The sequence below is a fragment of the Triturus cristatus genome, chromosome 12 (assembly GCF_964204655.1).
Source record: "Triturus cristatus chromosome 12, aTriCri1.1, whole genome shotgun sequence".
In the NCBI taxonomy this organism is placed as follows: Eukaryota; Metazoa; Chordata; class Amphibia; order Caudata; family Salamandridae; genus Triturus; species Triturus cristatus.
The window spans coordinates 155,443,933-155,460,890 of NC_140595.1; the positions used below are offsets into that span (position 1 = coordinate 155,443,933).

The 16,958-nt window shown below is 42.1% G+C and overlaps 1 protein-coding gene across 1 annotated transcript in view; it reads left to right on the forward strand.

Annotated features, from left to right (window-relative positions):
- Positions 1–676: 676 nt before the first annotated feature.
- The window catches only part of PEX11B (peroxisomal biogenesis factor 11 beta), a 72,670-nt gene continuing 56,388 nt past the window's right edge, over positions 677–16,958 (forward strand). The window contains exon 1 of the mRNA XM_085639856.1: positions 677–822. Within this exon, the coding sequence (XP_085495982.1) occupies positions 767–822 (56 nt within the window). The 5' untranslated portion in view covers positions 677–766. The remainder of the gene's footprint in view (positions 823–16,958) is intronic.

Sequence of the window (16,958 nt, forward strand, 5' to 3'; positions counted from 1 at the left end):
ATTTATTGACGTGTGTGTGCCATCGAAGGGAGCCCTCAACAGCACACCACATTCTTAAACTCCACTATATACCACTCCACAACACAAAATTCCATTCCACATAATTACACTCCAAAACACACAATCCCACTCCACAATAATCCAGTACACTCAATGCCACATACTTACTATCCACATAATTCCACAGCACATCATGCCATGTAATTCCAATACACAAATCCACTCCACACCACACAATTCCTCGCCACACAATTACACAACTAATTAATCCAATCCAACCTACATCATTCCACAACACACTACATACATACACTCCATAACACATAAGTAAAACACATTGCCATTTACAATGCCAATAGCTCCAACAAATACAAGGCCTATTGCAATAGTAAAAATAATTGCCATTTAGAATGCCAGTAGCTCAAACCAATGCAAGATCCATTGTATTTCCAGTGCTTGTTATTTGTTCGCTGGCCTACCTCCATGAATGCGTTGGGTGCCATTTAAATTGTGCAGCTTATATAAGACTGGACGTTAGGTGGCGCTGTAGATTTCATGTACAGCCATAATGTTTCGCAAGCCATGATTTTTTCCTACCATATCCACATCGTTTGTGGGCGTCGGTTGTTTCAGAGATGTTCCGTTACAAGATTGCGCCTGTTTTCCCAACAAACTGACAGCAGCGGTGTTCTTCCCGGAAGGGTTTCAAAGGTCTGGAGTTTGTGACAGTTCCAGGTGGACTCCAATCTTTCAGCCGCAAGCAGATATGGAGTCCTGGGTTCGCTTCAGTGCTCAGAGCCAGGCCAAAGAGCGGCTGTTCAGGTACGGATTTAATCAAGCAAGGAAACTAAAGATGATGTCCTACGATTTTAGTTTTAAACGCTTCTCGGGTTATCTCCGAATCCGCGTTTTTTCTGCCCTACACTTGGTTATAATTACCAAAGCCACCTTATTATTTGACCCCAAATCATTGTCGGTAATCACATTTACACCCACGCAAGTCATACTTTCTAGCCTCACAGTGATGTTTTGTACACCTAAACACCCACGTGCAAGCATGACAACTGCTCTCGTTCATATATCAAATCTTGGCTTCAGAGGACTGAAGTTATTCACAGTTTGTAAATAGTTTACTCAGTAATTTTTTTTCTAGGCAAAGCAAGACTGGATAAGCTACTGCCTTCTTTTTTCTTAGCTGCAAGTTTTCAGTATGCTTTTCTGTGACATTTCCATTTGTTTTGTGTGTCGATGTGACTGACGTTTCATTGCCACACGCGTGAGACTTTTAGTAAGTCTTTGAGTGAAAGTAGCTGTGATGATCATGGAATCTGGTAAATGTGACCTATTACCTCCTTCTGTGCAATACACAATTCCGGAAGCTACAATAAAAACCATTGCAACGTTCACGATTAATTGCTCATGTAAGTTCACCAAAACATGTATTCAAACCGTTTGCGACTTCATAATCAATGTAACCCCGTGTTTACCTTGGAGTAGGGTATGTCATAAGTGGACGGAATGCCTTGAGCACTGTAGTACTTGAAATTCAACAGTGTAGAAATTAATTACTACATGAAAGGGAGAGGCCCTCCCAATTCAGTTGTAAACCAGTAGGGCTTTTCGACAGTGAACAACATCCTAAATATGTCCATCATTCATTTCCGGTATGTAAATGTAAATGTAAATGTAAATGTTGTAGACTTGTAAAGCGCACAGCTGCCCCAGCAACGGGGCGTCCCGGCGCTGTAGACCGCTGGGGAACATATGCAATGTGGGTACCGTAAGATTTGTTTTATATAGGAGTTGCATGATGCCTCAGCGAACAAGTGCTCTCCAAAAACGCTGTGCACATTTGTTATAATATTTGTTTAACATCAAAAATACTTACAGCCACTTCTTTCAGGGGTGTGGAATTCAATAAAATATCTACTTGTCCATGGAGCAGTTTGCTTCATAAATGTACTTGTCCTGTAACAAAATCCATTTGTCCCTTTGGTGCGATGTAGTGCGGCGACAAATCATGGCCGCAATCTTATTATATAGGAGCTCTTATATAGCTTCATTGATTATGCCAGGGCTCATTCATTAGTAGTGTTTAAATACTTGCAATCCCTTTATGTTGCCATATTTACCCAGATCTACATACTGGGGCTGAAGGGAGTGGTAAGCAATATTTCCAGGGCTAGAATGCCTTTTTGAGTCCTCGGAAACCTACTAACTTGCATGATTTAAGGGCTTTCAACAACTCTTCTCTAATCTTTTCCCATACTGAGAAATGTTGGAAATATATTACAGACAATGGCAGACCTAAACCTTCTTTCAGAGTTGGGGGAAAAAGTGGTTGGAGGGAAAGTGGACTTGCAAACACTCAGATTTTCGCATGAGCAAATCTGCACATGCATATTTGCTCATGCTAAAACACAGTTCACAAATATTTTCTAGGAGTATTATTTCTTGTCCTATTTCTGTAAATTCTTTGGAATTCACGAAATCCGTATAGCTGCACTTAATGCAAGGACATATACCATGGGCGCACTTTTGAGACTTTCTTTAATAATTGAGCCCCTAATTTGGTCTGGCGTTGACCATGACCATTTTAATTTATTACATTTCTGTCTCTCTCTCTCTCTGTATCGGTTGCTTCACTGTGAGCGACAGTATTCTGCTCTTCCACAAGGAGCACATCGGCACACAAAGTAGGATTGTTCAGTGCCAGTAACTACTGTTGCAGTGTGTGCTTTGAGATCAAAAACGATTTTTCCTTTTGTAATGTAATATCAGCATTTGTAAAGCGCACAGCTACCTCCGGAGAGGTGTCCTTGCGCTGGGGGCCATTGAGAAGATTAAGCGATCTATTGGCCAGAGTCACTAGGTGAAGGGATAACCTGTTGCTGGGGATCGAACCATGAGCCCCCGTGTTCCGGAGTCAGGCGCCCTGTCTGCTGCACCACACCTCTTTCGAATTTTTGTTATAATGGTGAGGGCTCAACAGCTGCCACACCAATGAGGTTTTACAAAAACCATACCAAAACAATTCACACATTGACAAAACTAAAAAGCTACCACCAATTTCAGACCTACTAGCTTTGCCAATGGTGGTTTACTTTTGTTTCCCATAATCTTATTGAAACTGGGTACACTGATTTTCCATTATGAATATTTTTGGGAAATACTAGCATGCATCGACACATGTTACTAAATGATGCTGCAAAGAAATGGTAGCTGAAATTTTACAGTAGTTTAGCAAAATGTTTTTTTTCCTGCTTTCATTTTTTATGCACATTTTATTTTGAAAGCAAAGAATCCTCAATCTTGCTTTCAAGCTTCTGCAAATATTTGCATCAAATCAGAGAGCATTCTAGGAGCATTATACATAGCCTCATATTGCTAAACTTTGAAAATGTGCGTACACATTTTTATACTTGAACCACTGTCAGTAGTGCATACAACATTTACTTAGAGCGCTCACCCTAATAATAAAGGCTTTCAATTAATGAACCATAAATACAAGTTTGAACAGCATTAACCATAGGACAAAAATATTACCTTAACTGCAGACAGTGCCCTTCCCTGATCATAATACGGTACCGCAAACTGGCAGCCAAAGGGTTTGTGCTGCAGGGGGGTTGGGCCTACTTGTCCCAAGGAAAAAATACACATGAAAACTTGTTGCCCTTGACCCCAAACAATATGTCCTGGGTGTCGGGCTATAGGAATTCCACATCCCTGTCTTTGGAGAACATATGCTATAAATAAGATGCCATGTACATCCCGACAGTTAGTATGTATTTGGCCTTCTTGTGATAATGACTTACTTTCACTGTTAATGAATGCATTAGTAGCCTTCCCACCTAATACACCAGCCACCGAAATTAAGAAATGACTTGCTACTTACTGGCACAGCATTGCTGATCGCAATTATTGGGATCTGCAGCAGACAGATGAGTCCACTCAAGACAGTGTGTTTCCTCCTGGCACTACAGTTCTAGACATTGCTGGGTTACAATCTTGTAATCGTAACACTAACAGATTATTGGTTGGGGGCTTGTGAGCTCAGCTGTGAGTCTGAAGGCAGGTAAGCAGTTTTTTTATTATTATTATTATTAGGAGCTTATAAAGCGTGCTTATACCCGAAGGTGTCCTGGCGCTAAGAAACTGATCATCCCTGGAGAGCGAGTGTCTAATCCCTAAACAACCAAGTCTTCAGGCCCTTTCTGAAAGAGAAAAGTTCCTCCACTTTTCTCATATGTGCTGGCAGACAGTTCCATGCGGTGGCAGCACCATATGAAAACAGCTTTCCTCCCCAGCTGGCCTTTTTTATCCTAGGCACCACTACTAGATTGCCCTCCCCGGCACATACTGCTTAAAACAGGCCTTCAGAAACTCTGGGCCAATGCCTTTTAATGCCTTGAAGACTGTACACAAGGCCTTAAATTGGGAGCGTTTGTGAATTGGTAGCCAATGAAGTTTCCTCATTCCTTCTCGGATTAAGACATGTTTAGGTGTACCTGTCAACAGTCTCGCTGCCGCGTTCTGCACCAACTGTAGTCTGTACAGGTGTTTCTTTTGCAAGTTAAGGTACAGACTGTTGCAGTAGTCAAGACGCGAGAGAATGAGAGCCGACACTACTAGCCGGAGACCATCCGTGGGAAGCAATGCTTTAACTATCCTCAGTATCCTGAGGATGTGAAAGCAGGATGAGACTACACCACTGACCTGACTTCCAAAGTCCAGTTTCTGGTCCATAATCACCCCCAGATTCCTAGCTTTGGGTGTGGGCACTGGTATCTTCCCCAATACATCGGGCCACATGGCTGGGGACCAGATGTTGGGATTATTTCCGAATATCATTACCTCGGTTTTTCCAGCATTTAGTTTAAGGCAATTCGCAGCCATCCAACTCGCTATACCTTGAAGACAGTCATGACACCTTGCTGAAAGATCAACTTGGGACCCTCTTTGTACTGATAACACAATCTGCGTGTCATCAGCGTATGAGGTAAGTTGGAGTCCATAGGATCTAATCAAAGCTCCCAAGGGACTCACATATACGTTAAAGAGAGTGGGACTCAGAGATGAGCCTTGCGGGACCCCACAGGGAAGGACAAAAGGTTTAGATCTCTCTGCTCCCAATTCAACACTCTGGGATCTGTCGGCCATAAAAGACTTAAGGAGGTTCCAGGCAGTGCCTTCCACCCCGGCCAAAGCCAGTCGGTCCATCATAACGCCATGATGGACCGTATCAAAGGCCGCCGACAGATCTAGCAGAATGAGGATCGCCTCACCCCCTTGATCCACCGCCACTCTGATTTCCTCAGTCGCCTTAACCAGGGCAAGTTCTGTGCTGTAGCCAGCACGAAACCCAAACTGTGTGGGATCAAGGGCCTTCGATCTTTCAAGGAAGGAGGTAAGTTGCTTGTTTATGGCCTTCTCTAATAGTTTTGCTGGTAGTGGGAGCCGCGAAATAGGCCTATAACTATTCGGGTCACACTTATCCAGAGTGGGTTTTTTAATTAATGGTAAAATGGAAGCCGCCTTCCACCTCCTGGGATAGCTACCTGACTCTATAATAGAGTTAAACAGTGGAGTGAGTGTGGCGGCAATAACCTGTGGACAATTCTGAAGAACCGCCACCGGGCATGGGTCACTGGGGGCTCCAGAACGTGCCGTCACCAGTAAACCCATAACCTCCTCTGCTTGTAGCGGGCTGAAGCCCCTAAGTTTATCCTGCGTCTCTACTGACCCAGCCTTCGTGCTCCAAACTGCCTTTCCAGCCTCTTTGTAGACTTCGGAAAAGGAGGAAAAAATCCCTGCTACCTTGTTCTGAAAAAAAGTGGGCAAGGTTTCACAAAGGTCAGAACTAGTTGAGGAGATCGGTTCAGCTGGGATCGTGAGTTTGGTTAAAGTTTTAAACAGTTCTCTGGAAGATGAACTCGCCAACTCAATTTGCTCCGAAAAATATCTTTTCTTTGCCTCATGTATTTCATTTTTGTAAATGGAGAGGCTATTTTTATATTTTTCTTTATCGGACGGACTGTAACCCTTCCGCCATATTCTCTCCAATCTTTTACAGTCCGATTTCATGGTCTGTAGCGCATCAGAGAACCACGGAGCCGAGGGAGAGGCCCTTCTCGGCGTGAAAGATTTAACAGGTGCAAATATATTGCAGGCCCTCTCAATCCATTCAAAGTATGAGTCTGCAGCCTTATTTGCGTCCTGTGGAACACCAGGGGCGTTGGCCATTAGGTAATTACCGAACTTTGTCCCATCTATCTTTTTCCAAGCTCGGGTCACCATCTCCTCCCTAGGCTTAGTCTTTGGTAATGTCTGGGTTCCAGTTGGGAGTGTGAAAATTATTGCGGCATGATCAGACCAAGGGAATGGCAAGACTTCCACTACATCCAGATCCGTTCGATTGGTAAAAATGCCATCAAGGGTGTGGCCAGCCGTATGCGAGGGACCCACCACCCTTTGTTCCAATCCTCCGGCATCCATAAAATCCAGCAATTGCCTGGTATCCGGATCTAGTTAGGTGGAAAACTTAAGGAGATGCTCACCAGGCAGGCCTGTTTGGCTGCCCGTGTATAGGTCTTGACGGAAAAAGCAGCAGGGATGTGGCTATATTGTTAGGGGTCAAGGGCAACACGTTGTTTTCAACCATATTTTGTCCTTGGGACAAGTGGGTCCAAGCCCCTACAGCACATACCCTTTGGCTGCCAGTTTACAGTACCACATTATTGTCTGCAGTTAAAGCAATATGTGTCCATGTGTTAATGCTGTTCAAACTTGTATTTATGGTTCATTAATGCAAAGCCTTTATGATTAGGGTGAGTGCGCCAAGTAAATGTTGTAAGCTCGGACTGCACTACTGACAGTGGTTCAAATAGCACGTTTTCAAAGTTTAGCAATATGAGGTTTTGTATAATGCTCCCAGAATGCTCTCTGATTAGATGCAAATATTTGCAGATGCTTGAAAGCAAGAGTAAGGATTCTTTCCTTTCAAAATAAAATGTTGACAAAAATAATTCATGAAGCTACTGTAAAATTTTAGGTACCATTTATTTGAAGCATAATTTAGTAAAATGTGTTGCTGTATTCTAGTATTTCCCAAAAATATTCATAATGGAAAATCAGTGTAACCAGTTTCAATAAGATTATGGGAAACATAAAAATAAACAAGCATTGTCAAAGCCAGTAGGTCTGAAATTTGTGGTCAGCATTTTGGTTTTGTCAATGCATTACTTATCTTGGCATGGTTTTTGTAAAACCTTTTATTGGTGTGGGACCCCCCAGGCCCTCACCATTACAAACATTGGCAAAAGCAAAAATAGTTTTTGGTCTCAAAAAGCAGACATTACCACAGTATTTCCTGGCACTAAACTACTGTGTGTACTGATATGCTCCTTGTGTAAAAGCAGAATTCTGTCACTCACAGTGAAGCCAGCTGAAATACAGAGAAAGAGACAGAATTTTAATAAACACAAAAGGTCATTGTTAATGCCAGACCTAATTAGGGGCCCAATTACTGAAGCCTCAAAAGTGCACCCACGGTATATGTTCTTGCATTAAGTGCAGATATACGGTGTCCGTGAATTCACAAGAATTTAACGAAGTAGGCCAAGATCTAGTGCTCCTAGAAAATATTTGTGAACTGCATTTCAGCATGAGCAAATATGCACCTGCAGATTTACTCATGCGCACATCTGAGTGTTTTTAGAAGTTCATTTTCCCTCCAAGTACTTTTTTTCCAACCCCGGAAGAAGTTTTACGTCTGCTATTGTCAGTAGTAAGTTTCTAACCTTTCTCTGTATGGGAAAAGATTAGAGAAGAGTTGGTGAAAACCCTTAAAACATGCAAGTTAGTAGGTTTGCACAGACTCAAAAGGGCATGTCAAACCTGGAACTATTGCTTAATACTACCTTCAGCCCCAGTTTGTAGAGCTGCTGAAAAGTGGCAACATAAGGGAACTGCTAGTATTCAAACCCTACTCTCGTATGATACCCTGGCATAATCAGAGAGACTATATCAGATCTCTTATATAATGATATTGCTGCCATAATTTGTCGCTGCATTGCGTGGCACAAAAGGGAAAAGTGGATTTTGTTAGAGGACAAATAGGTCTATGAAGCAACCTGCCCCATGAACAAGTAGATATTTTATTTATTCCACACCCCTGAAGCAGGGTGAAAAAGAGATTTCCATGAATGAGGCTGTCTTTCAAAGTGGGACTCAAGCCAGGCTGTCTTTATCCATATCATGATTGGTCTCTTGTAGCTAATGATTGCCATACTATCTCCTAGTTACAAAGTGTGTAAAATCCATTAAAGCACACTTTAAGCTGAACTCAGCAGACTTGTGTGAGTAACCTCCATCAATGCAGTGATGCCGAACGTTTTCTAATATAAAGTATGCGTTACTGTGACTCAATATTCGTGGGACTTAGTAGAGCTGTATCTTACTCCAACTTGAGAGCTCAGTTATTTTTCCACAAAACAACCCTTACTTATACCTTTGGCATGCAACTGTTTATTCCACCACAGATCCAGTGCAGATTTGTAACTTAGAATATTATGAAAGTGGTCAAGATCTGTTGCCTACTCATAGCATTGTCTAAGCTGCTTCCCATCAGCATAATACTTTCCACCTATTGAGCCATCATCTCATTGATACGCTTGTGGAAATACTACAAGAAAGATTAATTCTATGATAGTTGTAGTTACTGTATTGTGTATAGTTATATGGTCAGTTCATTTAGAAAGGCAGTAGAAAACAATGTGAACCAAAATGTACAAGTCGTAGGAATAGAATTGGACCCAATGTCACTGGTGATATTGTTGCAAACATTGGCTTTCATTTAAAAGCTGAATTCATTCAGAAGCATAGTATAGTCTTATACCTCATCACTGCGACTGAAACACCAGATTACTGTGGTTTGGAAAAAAATCCACAAAATCGGATCACTGTGTCTTTGTTGATATATGGTCTCATGGTGACCCCAATCTGGCCATACAATAAAACAAATTGTCAAAGGCCTCCTTATTCTAGAAATAGTTTGATTTGCTAAAGTGATATTTTCAATGATATCTTAACAGCAATTGTACCTTGTTAATGCACCATTAAAAACAAAATGGCTTTTCCCACTCACTTCAAAAGTGTGGCATTGGCACTTGCTAATCTCTGCTGCCCCTTTTTGAGATGTAGATTGTTTTTGGTGTATGTCTGCGCAGAAGCCATGTTTGTGTTTGCCACATTTACGTTTTTGTGTGCTAGATTATGCTAGCTAATTAAGTGGGTAAGCTAAGCAAGGATTGAGCCAAATATCTGCCACGGATCTAGATCTTCTTCCATTGGGCTGGCGATCCCTAAAATAGCATGCAGTTTTGAAATTAAACTGTGGAATGAAGGACAGCTAGCATTTATACCCTGTAGGAGCATAAATAATAATCTGAAATGCTATTTTTACGTTTGACCAGTCTCTATAAGAGCAATCCCTGTCACTTGTCCATGCTTTTCTCTTTCTGTTCTTGTCTATTTAATTGCCTCCTATGTTGTTCTGTGTGGCTCCTGAAACAATGTTTTATGCCAGAATATCCCTGTGATGTTAATTTAAAAATAGTGTGTCCTGCCTTTTCTTACATTTAAATGCTTAGTATGCCAAACTGCTCTGATTTATTTTTAACCCTGTTGTCTGCTGAAGTGCTTTATATATTCCAATTCGTCATTCTCTTCTGTGATTTTGGTACTCTTGATAATCGTATAACCCTTTTTAGAGTTCAGCCTACAAGGGCACGCGCTAGCAATACACCATTGTATACCACAACAAGAAATGGCAAAGCCAATAGGTCTAACTTTTGGGACCTATTGGCTTTGGCAATTGCTTTTGTTGGGACCATACATCATCGGGGCACACACTGGGCAGCATCTTTAAAATATAAAAGAAAAAAAACTTTGAAGAAGCCAAAAGCTGTCACACAGCCGAGACCTATTGGCTTTGTCAATGGTTGTTGTAAATAGCAAGCCTGGCCCTCATATAATTGAAGGGGTGAAAATACTTTCCAGGCCTGCCATATTCAAAGCTATGTCCTATAGGCTGAATGCAGATTTCAGCAACATATGCATTTACCCAGTGAGTTATCCCACAGTCGCACTACCTGTAGAGAATAAAGAAACGTGTACCTCCTCGCTTAGTTATGTCTCCTCTAGCGATCCAAGTGAGGCTCTTCTCCAAAGTTTACATGGCGAAAGAGAAATAAACATTATGTGACTCCATGGGAGGGTTCAGCAGAGGAAGTCATCACGAGCTGACCAGATGCAAGCAGTGATGTGAGAGTGACAATAAAGCTTACAAATCGTAAGTGATGGGTGGGCTTTTAAGTGACTGATTGTAAATAAAATGTCTTGAAGAGAGTGCACATGCTGTCTTGGTGAGATCTAAAAAGGGCTTGGCGCCCACCCACTGCTTTCCATTTGCTGACTTCACGTCACTCTTCTTTACAGCCTCCTTAATTTTCCTGTGCAGGTGAAACCTCATTACTGTGGAGCTTTGGCCAAGCACAGATTTATTCAAGCTAATCTGTGCCCCTTCGCTGCTCCCAAAGTGATTGAAATACTAATTCTTCCCCCCCCCCCCCATTCCCACTGCCTGCTGCTCCCTTCATAGTGCTTGTTTTATCTTGACGCTGCTCTTATGAGATGTAAGTTTAAAGGAGCAGTGGTCGCATTTCACTTGTTTTCCCTGCAGTCCCAGGTGCCAGCTATTGCAATGTTTTTTCTCCTTGTCGCCGCTGTATCCTCTTTGATGTCAATGCTAGAATTGTTTTGTTGCATATCTACATGTTGACTGTTCTGCAATAAACGTAATTTTCACTGCATCGCGTTAGTTGGCAGGGAATTAAGTGTCGTCCCTTCACCTTGTATATTTTTGTAGCCTTTACAGGTCGCTTTGCATATTTTTATAGTATTCAAGTTTAGCATAAACTATTTTATGCTTAGTGCAATGCGGCCTCATTTGTGTTTCAGGAATGTGTAAGATGTGTAGCGCATACAGCCTTTATCCCCAATGTTACTTTTTTATATTTTTTGATTCATTTTTTTGAGTCTTATGGATTTTAACCTATTTATCAAGTATGCACCAGTGCTGCTTGAATATCTGTTTTCACAAAAACCACATACCTAGCCTATAGGGGTGCACCACCATTTCCATTTGAATGGTGCATGTTGATGACTTGAATAGCCAACGTGCGAACAAGCAACCCATAAGCACTGGAGGCTGTTCTCCAAGAATAATGGTTGGGGTGTTTGAACTACAGCACCATGATATACGTGCCTTTTAGTAACCTTATTATTAAATTACCCTTTTAACGATATGAGATCTAGTGACTTTATTGTCCGTTTTCGAAACAAGAGACAAAAGATCTGAATCCAGCCTCCTACTTGACCGACTTGTGTAATCCTGATGTTTTGCAGCAAAATTGGTACATCTTCAAAATGGGGCTTGTGTGAAGCATGCATAAAAACGGGACATTTTCGTGTACACTTAAAGGTAAATGAGTGCTGAGCTTAATGCAGATTCTTTTTATCCTTCAAAAACAGGCATTGGTAAAGCCAATAGGTCTTGCCTCTAGCACCTCTTGGTAATACCTCTGGCAATGCTGTACAGCACTGGCAATGTGCTATGCAGCATAGCCAAAAGTAAATGGAAAACAAAAGTGTACAAAAAAATGGGGCGGTGACATGGCTGAATCACTTTTGTAGTCCCATACATGTGTGAAGTGTGCATATGCAAGCTTAATTTCAAATGTAGGCATACAAAATTGAGTGCCATTTTTTACATTTACCAATCTGCAATTGATCAGTCAATGGAAAAAAAGTAGCACAGAATTGCTTTTTATTTTGAGACTCTCAGACAGAACAGTTGGCTGGTCATGAAATTGTGGGCTTACCTAGAACAAAGAGGGGCTTACAGCCCGCCTATTGCTTACCATTGGTTGGCTTTACAGTCACTCTCATTTGCCTGCCTCTTATTCAATGGCTTGTCTTGTCTACCTTGTGTCTTTCCCTGGAGGAATTCCAATTTACTTGTGTCCCTCCACCTCTCACTTTTAGGGAACTACTTTTCCTTTTGTCTTAAGCACTCCACTATAGTGCATGTGTTTTTCCAGTTGTCTCCAAAGAGTGCTTCTTTTCACTCAGAGCACGTTCTGTGTTGCTCTTTCTCACCTATGTGCTTCTCCACATCCCTCTCCATGATGCGCTTGTTCTCATGTGCCTTTCCTTCCGTATTGCTTTCTCGCCTGTATACTCCTCCCCTAGTTCAACATAGCTCTCTCTTTCACATTTCTCATTTCTTTTACTATCGCCTTACGCTCTTCATTGCTCTTCTCTTGCCCGTTTGCTTTTCTCCTTCCCCACCTACACCCTCCATGTTGCTTTCCCCACCCAATACCCTCCACCACACGTGCACCCATGTTGCTTCCACCCCCTCTGTGATGCTTTCCCCTCGCTTTAAAAGAAAAATACTCTTTCCCACATTTTTTCTTTTTACTCAGATTGATAAATGAAAAGGAAAAACAGTATTGTTCATTTTGTAGGCGTGCACATGTGTTGTACATACATCTATAAAGTGAAGTGGCTGGCCACCGCAAAGGATTTTTTTTTTTTATTATGCTTTCTCCTTGCTGCAGTGCATTGGGGATGCTGTACAGCATCTCTGAAAACCAAAGGCAAGACTTATTGGGTTTGCCAATGCTTGTCCTAGAATGACTTCCTAAACAAAGTTAGCTTTATTTAACATGGGATATGCATATTGAGCAAGTCAAATTTATTCAATGGAGTGTACTAATTTAGTTCCTGAATAATATTATCCTTTGCACTAGAAATACTTAGTGTGTCAGATTTATTGAACATGAGGTATTCATATGCTTAAGTTCCGCTTTAGGTTTTTTGCAAGTCAGATTTATTAAACAGCATGTACTAATTCAGCTCCTGGAAAAACAATTTAACTACAAATATTGTTCTGAGGTAGTAAACTCGAGATTTAATAAAAAAAAAAAACATCCAATTGATAAATTGCCTAATGCGTAACGAGGAAACCTATGCTCAAAATCTCTAGTCCATACTTGACTAAATTGTAAGACTGTAGGCAAATCGGTTTACTTCAGTGTGCCTCACTTTTTGTGAATTTTAAGAGCACTTTGAAGTAATTCAATTTAGGTTTTGCCCATATAAAAATGACTAAAAAATGCTGAATATATTAGACTGTCGTGTTGCTCATTATGGAAAGATTGAAGAACAAAGGACCTCATTTATATGTTGGTGGTATGTATACTCTGTTGCAATGACGACGTAGTATGCCTACCGCCAACATGAAGGTCCATTGGCCCAATTTAAATGTGGGCGGGCCTTCGGTTTAGCTACGGTGGTGAGTACTCCATCACTGCCATAGCCAAACCGCTCTGAGGACGTAAAAAGGGCAGTTTAAGAAATGGCTACATGTCCTCTCACCCAGTCAGGAGTGTTGGATATATAGCCATTTTTTACTGTCTATCACTGTCAGGGTTTGGTCAGTAAAATGCTAATAATGCTCTCCCCTGCATTTCTGAAAATAAAACAAGAATAGTGTTTAGTACAGGGTTGCGTCATGCTGATGCAGCCATGCACCAAACAGCAAGATTTATTGAGAGGAACCACCGTTACAGTGGTTTCTAAGAGCGCTGCGTGAAGTGAGTCCTGAGGCGGAAAGCCGGGACTGGTATGCTGTATGTAAGGATTGCACTCGTTGTTTTTTAATCATCACTGTATATACTCTTTGGGCACATAGACTGTTTTTTGATTCCTAACTCATTAGGATCTACCGCTTTTCTATACCGCCACTTTGGTGCTTACCTGCTCAGGCTTCTTGCCCCTTAGCAGCTGAGTAGACGCTGTTGGGGGTGTGACTCGCCTCTGCATCCGCCATCTTGGGGGTGAATCTTAAGAGCGGTCCAGTCTTCGGCCCCTCCCTCGCACTACAGCATAAATTGCCACTTCCCTCCCACACCGCTGACTAAGAGCGCTGCGTGAAGTGAGTCCTGAGGCGGAAAGCCGGGACTGGTATGCTGTTTGTAAGGATTGCACTCGTTGTTTTTTAATCATCACTGTATATACTCTTTGGGCACATAGACTGTTTTTTGATTCCTAACTCATTAGGATCTACCGCTTTTCTATACCGCCACTTTGGTGCTTACCTGCTCAGGCTTCTTGCCCCTTAGCAGCTGAGTAGACGCTGTTGGGGGTGTGACTCACCTCTGCATCCGCCATCTTGGGGGTGAATCTTAAGAGCGGTCCAGTCTTAGGCCCCTCCCTCGCACTACAGCATAAAATGGCCCCCCTTTATAGGGAGCGCAGCGGGCGCGCCGAAGGCACGCCAAAGGCAAGCCCGTCTGCGCCAGATCCGCACTTAGCGCCGGAGACCCTGGCCTTCTTAAATTTACCCAGCCTCTCCAATACTCAAATACCCAATTGCTAGAACTGAATCAGTTCCCCTGCACTCGGATGCAAACAATAAACTTAGCTGACCTCCCTCCCTCATTTAGCTGTGACTCCTGTGACCGACTAAGGTTCAACAATCCCCCTCCACAACCCCGCAACTTATGTACCCCATCTAATTGTTTCGATACCCTCACTTGCCCACGGGCCAATAATAACGATAACTGTGAAGTCAGCCGCCCGATGAGCCGGAAAAGTTCTTTAAAGTGTATCTTGCTGAACACTAGATCCATGTCTAAACATAAACATGAAATCTCTACTCTTATCATGGATCATACTATAGATCTAATGTTTTTAACAGAAACATGGGCATCTGAAACCTCCGGACCAGACTGGAATGATGCAGTTCCTGAAGGATACCTGGTAGAATTTGTAAATAGGTCAGGAGCAGTGGGGGGTGGCATTGGGATCATTTATAAATCCCATCTAAAAGTACTCTCACTATCAGAACCGGGTCTAGAAGCAGAAGCCATGAGCTTCAAAATTAAAAGCAACAACTGCCAAATATTTACAGGCCTTCTTGTGTATCGCCCCCCCGGATTAAGAGCACCATTCACTACGGCATTACTTACTTTTCTAGAATCTACATCTGATTCTGCTTCTTACACTAGCTTGGGTGATTTCAACTTTCACTTAGAAGCAAATAATGATCCTGAATCAGCCACTATAATTGACCACTTTCTCAGTTTTGGCATGACTTAGCTAATATCTGGTCCTACCCATACTGCGGGCCATACCCTTGATGGCATTTTCACCAACAATAGCCATATTAATGTCACCTCGATCTTAGCAGTCCCCTGGTCCGACCACAGTGCCATCTTTTTTAACCTGCCTCAGAACAACTTGTCTAATCATCGAAGAGGCTTCTCACTTCCTGAAAAAACGCGTCCCTGGAATAAACTTTAACCCATCAGCTTGGCTGATTCACTTACAAATAATCCCCCTACCCTTGGATCTGGCAACACTAATAAGGGAGCGTTTAAATTTCAAAATTGGATCAGCCAGGCAGTCAATCAGCTGGCGCCTGTTGAAATAAAAAAAGCTAGAAAGCGATCTGTAACTGCACTGTGGTATTACGCAGAGGTGAAACACATAAAAATGAAATGTCGACGACTTGAGCGGCTGTGGCGTTCGGATTATAGTGCCCAAAATAAATCCGTATACACAAAAGCCATACAGGAGTACAAGTCCGCAATAGTTCAGGCCAAGTCAGTATATTTCACAAATAACATTCAGGCAGCCTCTAATACTACCAGAGAGCTATTTAAAACGGTCACTCATTTGACTAAGATCCCCCGTGATACTGTTTTTAGTCCTGATCAGAACCTCGTCACCAATATTGCAACCTTTTTTCAGCAAAAGGTTCAGAATGTGTACGACAATCTGAGCTCATCTGCACAAATTGTACCCAATGACTACAGTGACACTGGCCACCTGACTAGGTCTAGCTATCCCTGTTTTCCGCTGTTAGAGGAGACTCAGGTGGCAGATTTAATTGTACAGATGAAGTCAGGGTCCCCATTAGATCCATGTCCGCCGCGCATTCTACACTTGATTCCACAGACGGTGGCAGCTGTTCTGACCCTTCTGTTAAATAATATTATCTCGTCTGGTGACTTTCCCAGCTGCTGGAAGAAAGCTTGCATCCGACCGATCTTCAAGAAGGACTCATTAGATCCAACGGTACTTCAGATTCAGATTTTAAAGTCTTTATTTCGATAATAAAATCATAAAAGACAGCGGAATTTTCACAAACAGTAGAGGCCATACATTACAAACGCCACATACTGACCAGTTTACAAATAGTTATACACACAATAAAAACTATACATTAAAAATAATCCTTGTTAAGCATCCCATTTATGTTTAGACGATCCGTTTATGTATACAGTTTTTTTTAAAAACATAAAATCAATAAATAAAACCATCTTAAAATACTGTGCAATATCCAACTTTGGATTAAAGCTTTTAAGTACGAATCGTATGATCAAACATTTCTAGCTATTTATGGGCTCTAATGATCCAAACCCAGCCCAAGAATTTCGCTGTGCTCACCGCAAACAACTCTGAGGTATTGGTCTTTAATGCCCGAATCGCCTCTGCGGACCTACCACAAGTAAGGCGTTGAAACAGAGGTTTTAACCATTTTTTACGAGGGTCGTGGTACTTGGGGCAGGCAAATAAGAGGTGGCCCTCTGACTCCTTGTGACCAGGACACCATTTACAAAATTCAGTTACTCCAGTGCCCCAATTTTTAATGAATGTATTCAGGGGCAAAGAACCCACCCGAAACTGATGGTAGAGTTTCTTATCTAGCGGCCTGGTGATAATGTCCCAGTAGTTCTCACGGGAAGGATCCAGCTTGTTAGCCAGGAACCTGCCTGTTAGACTAGTGGAGCTGGAAGCAGACACTAGGGTTTGTCGGACCGAGG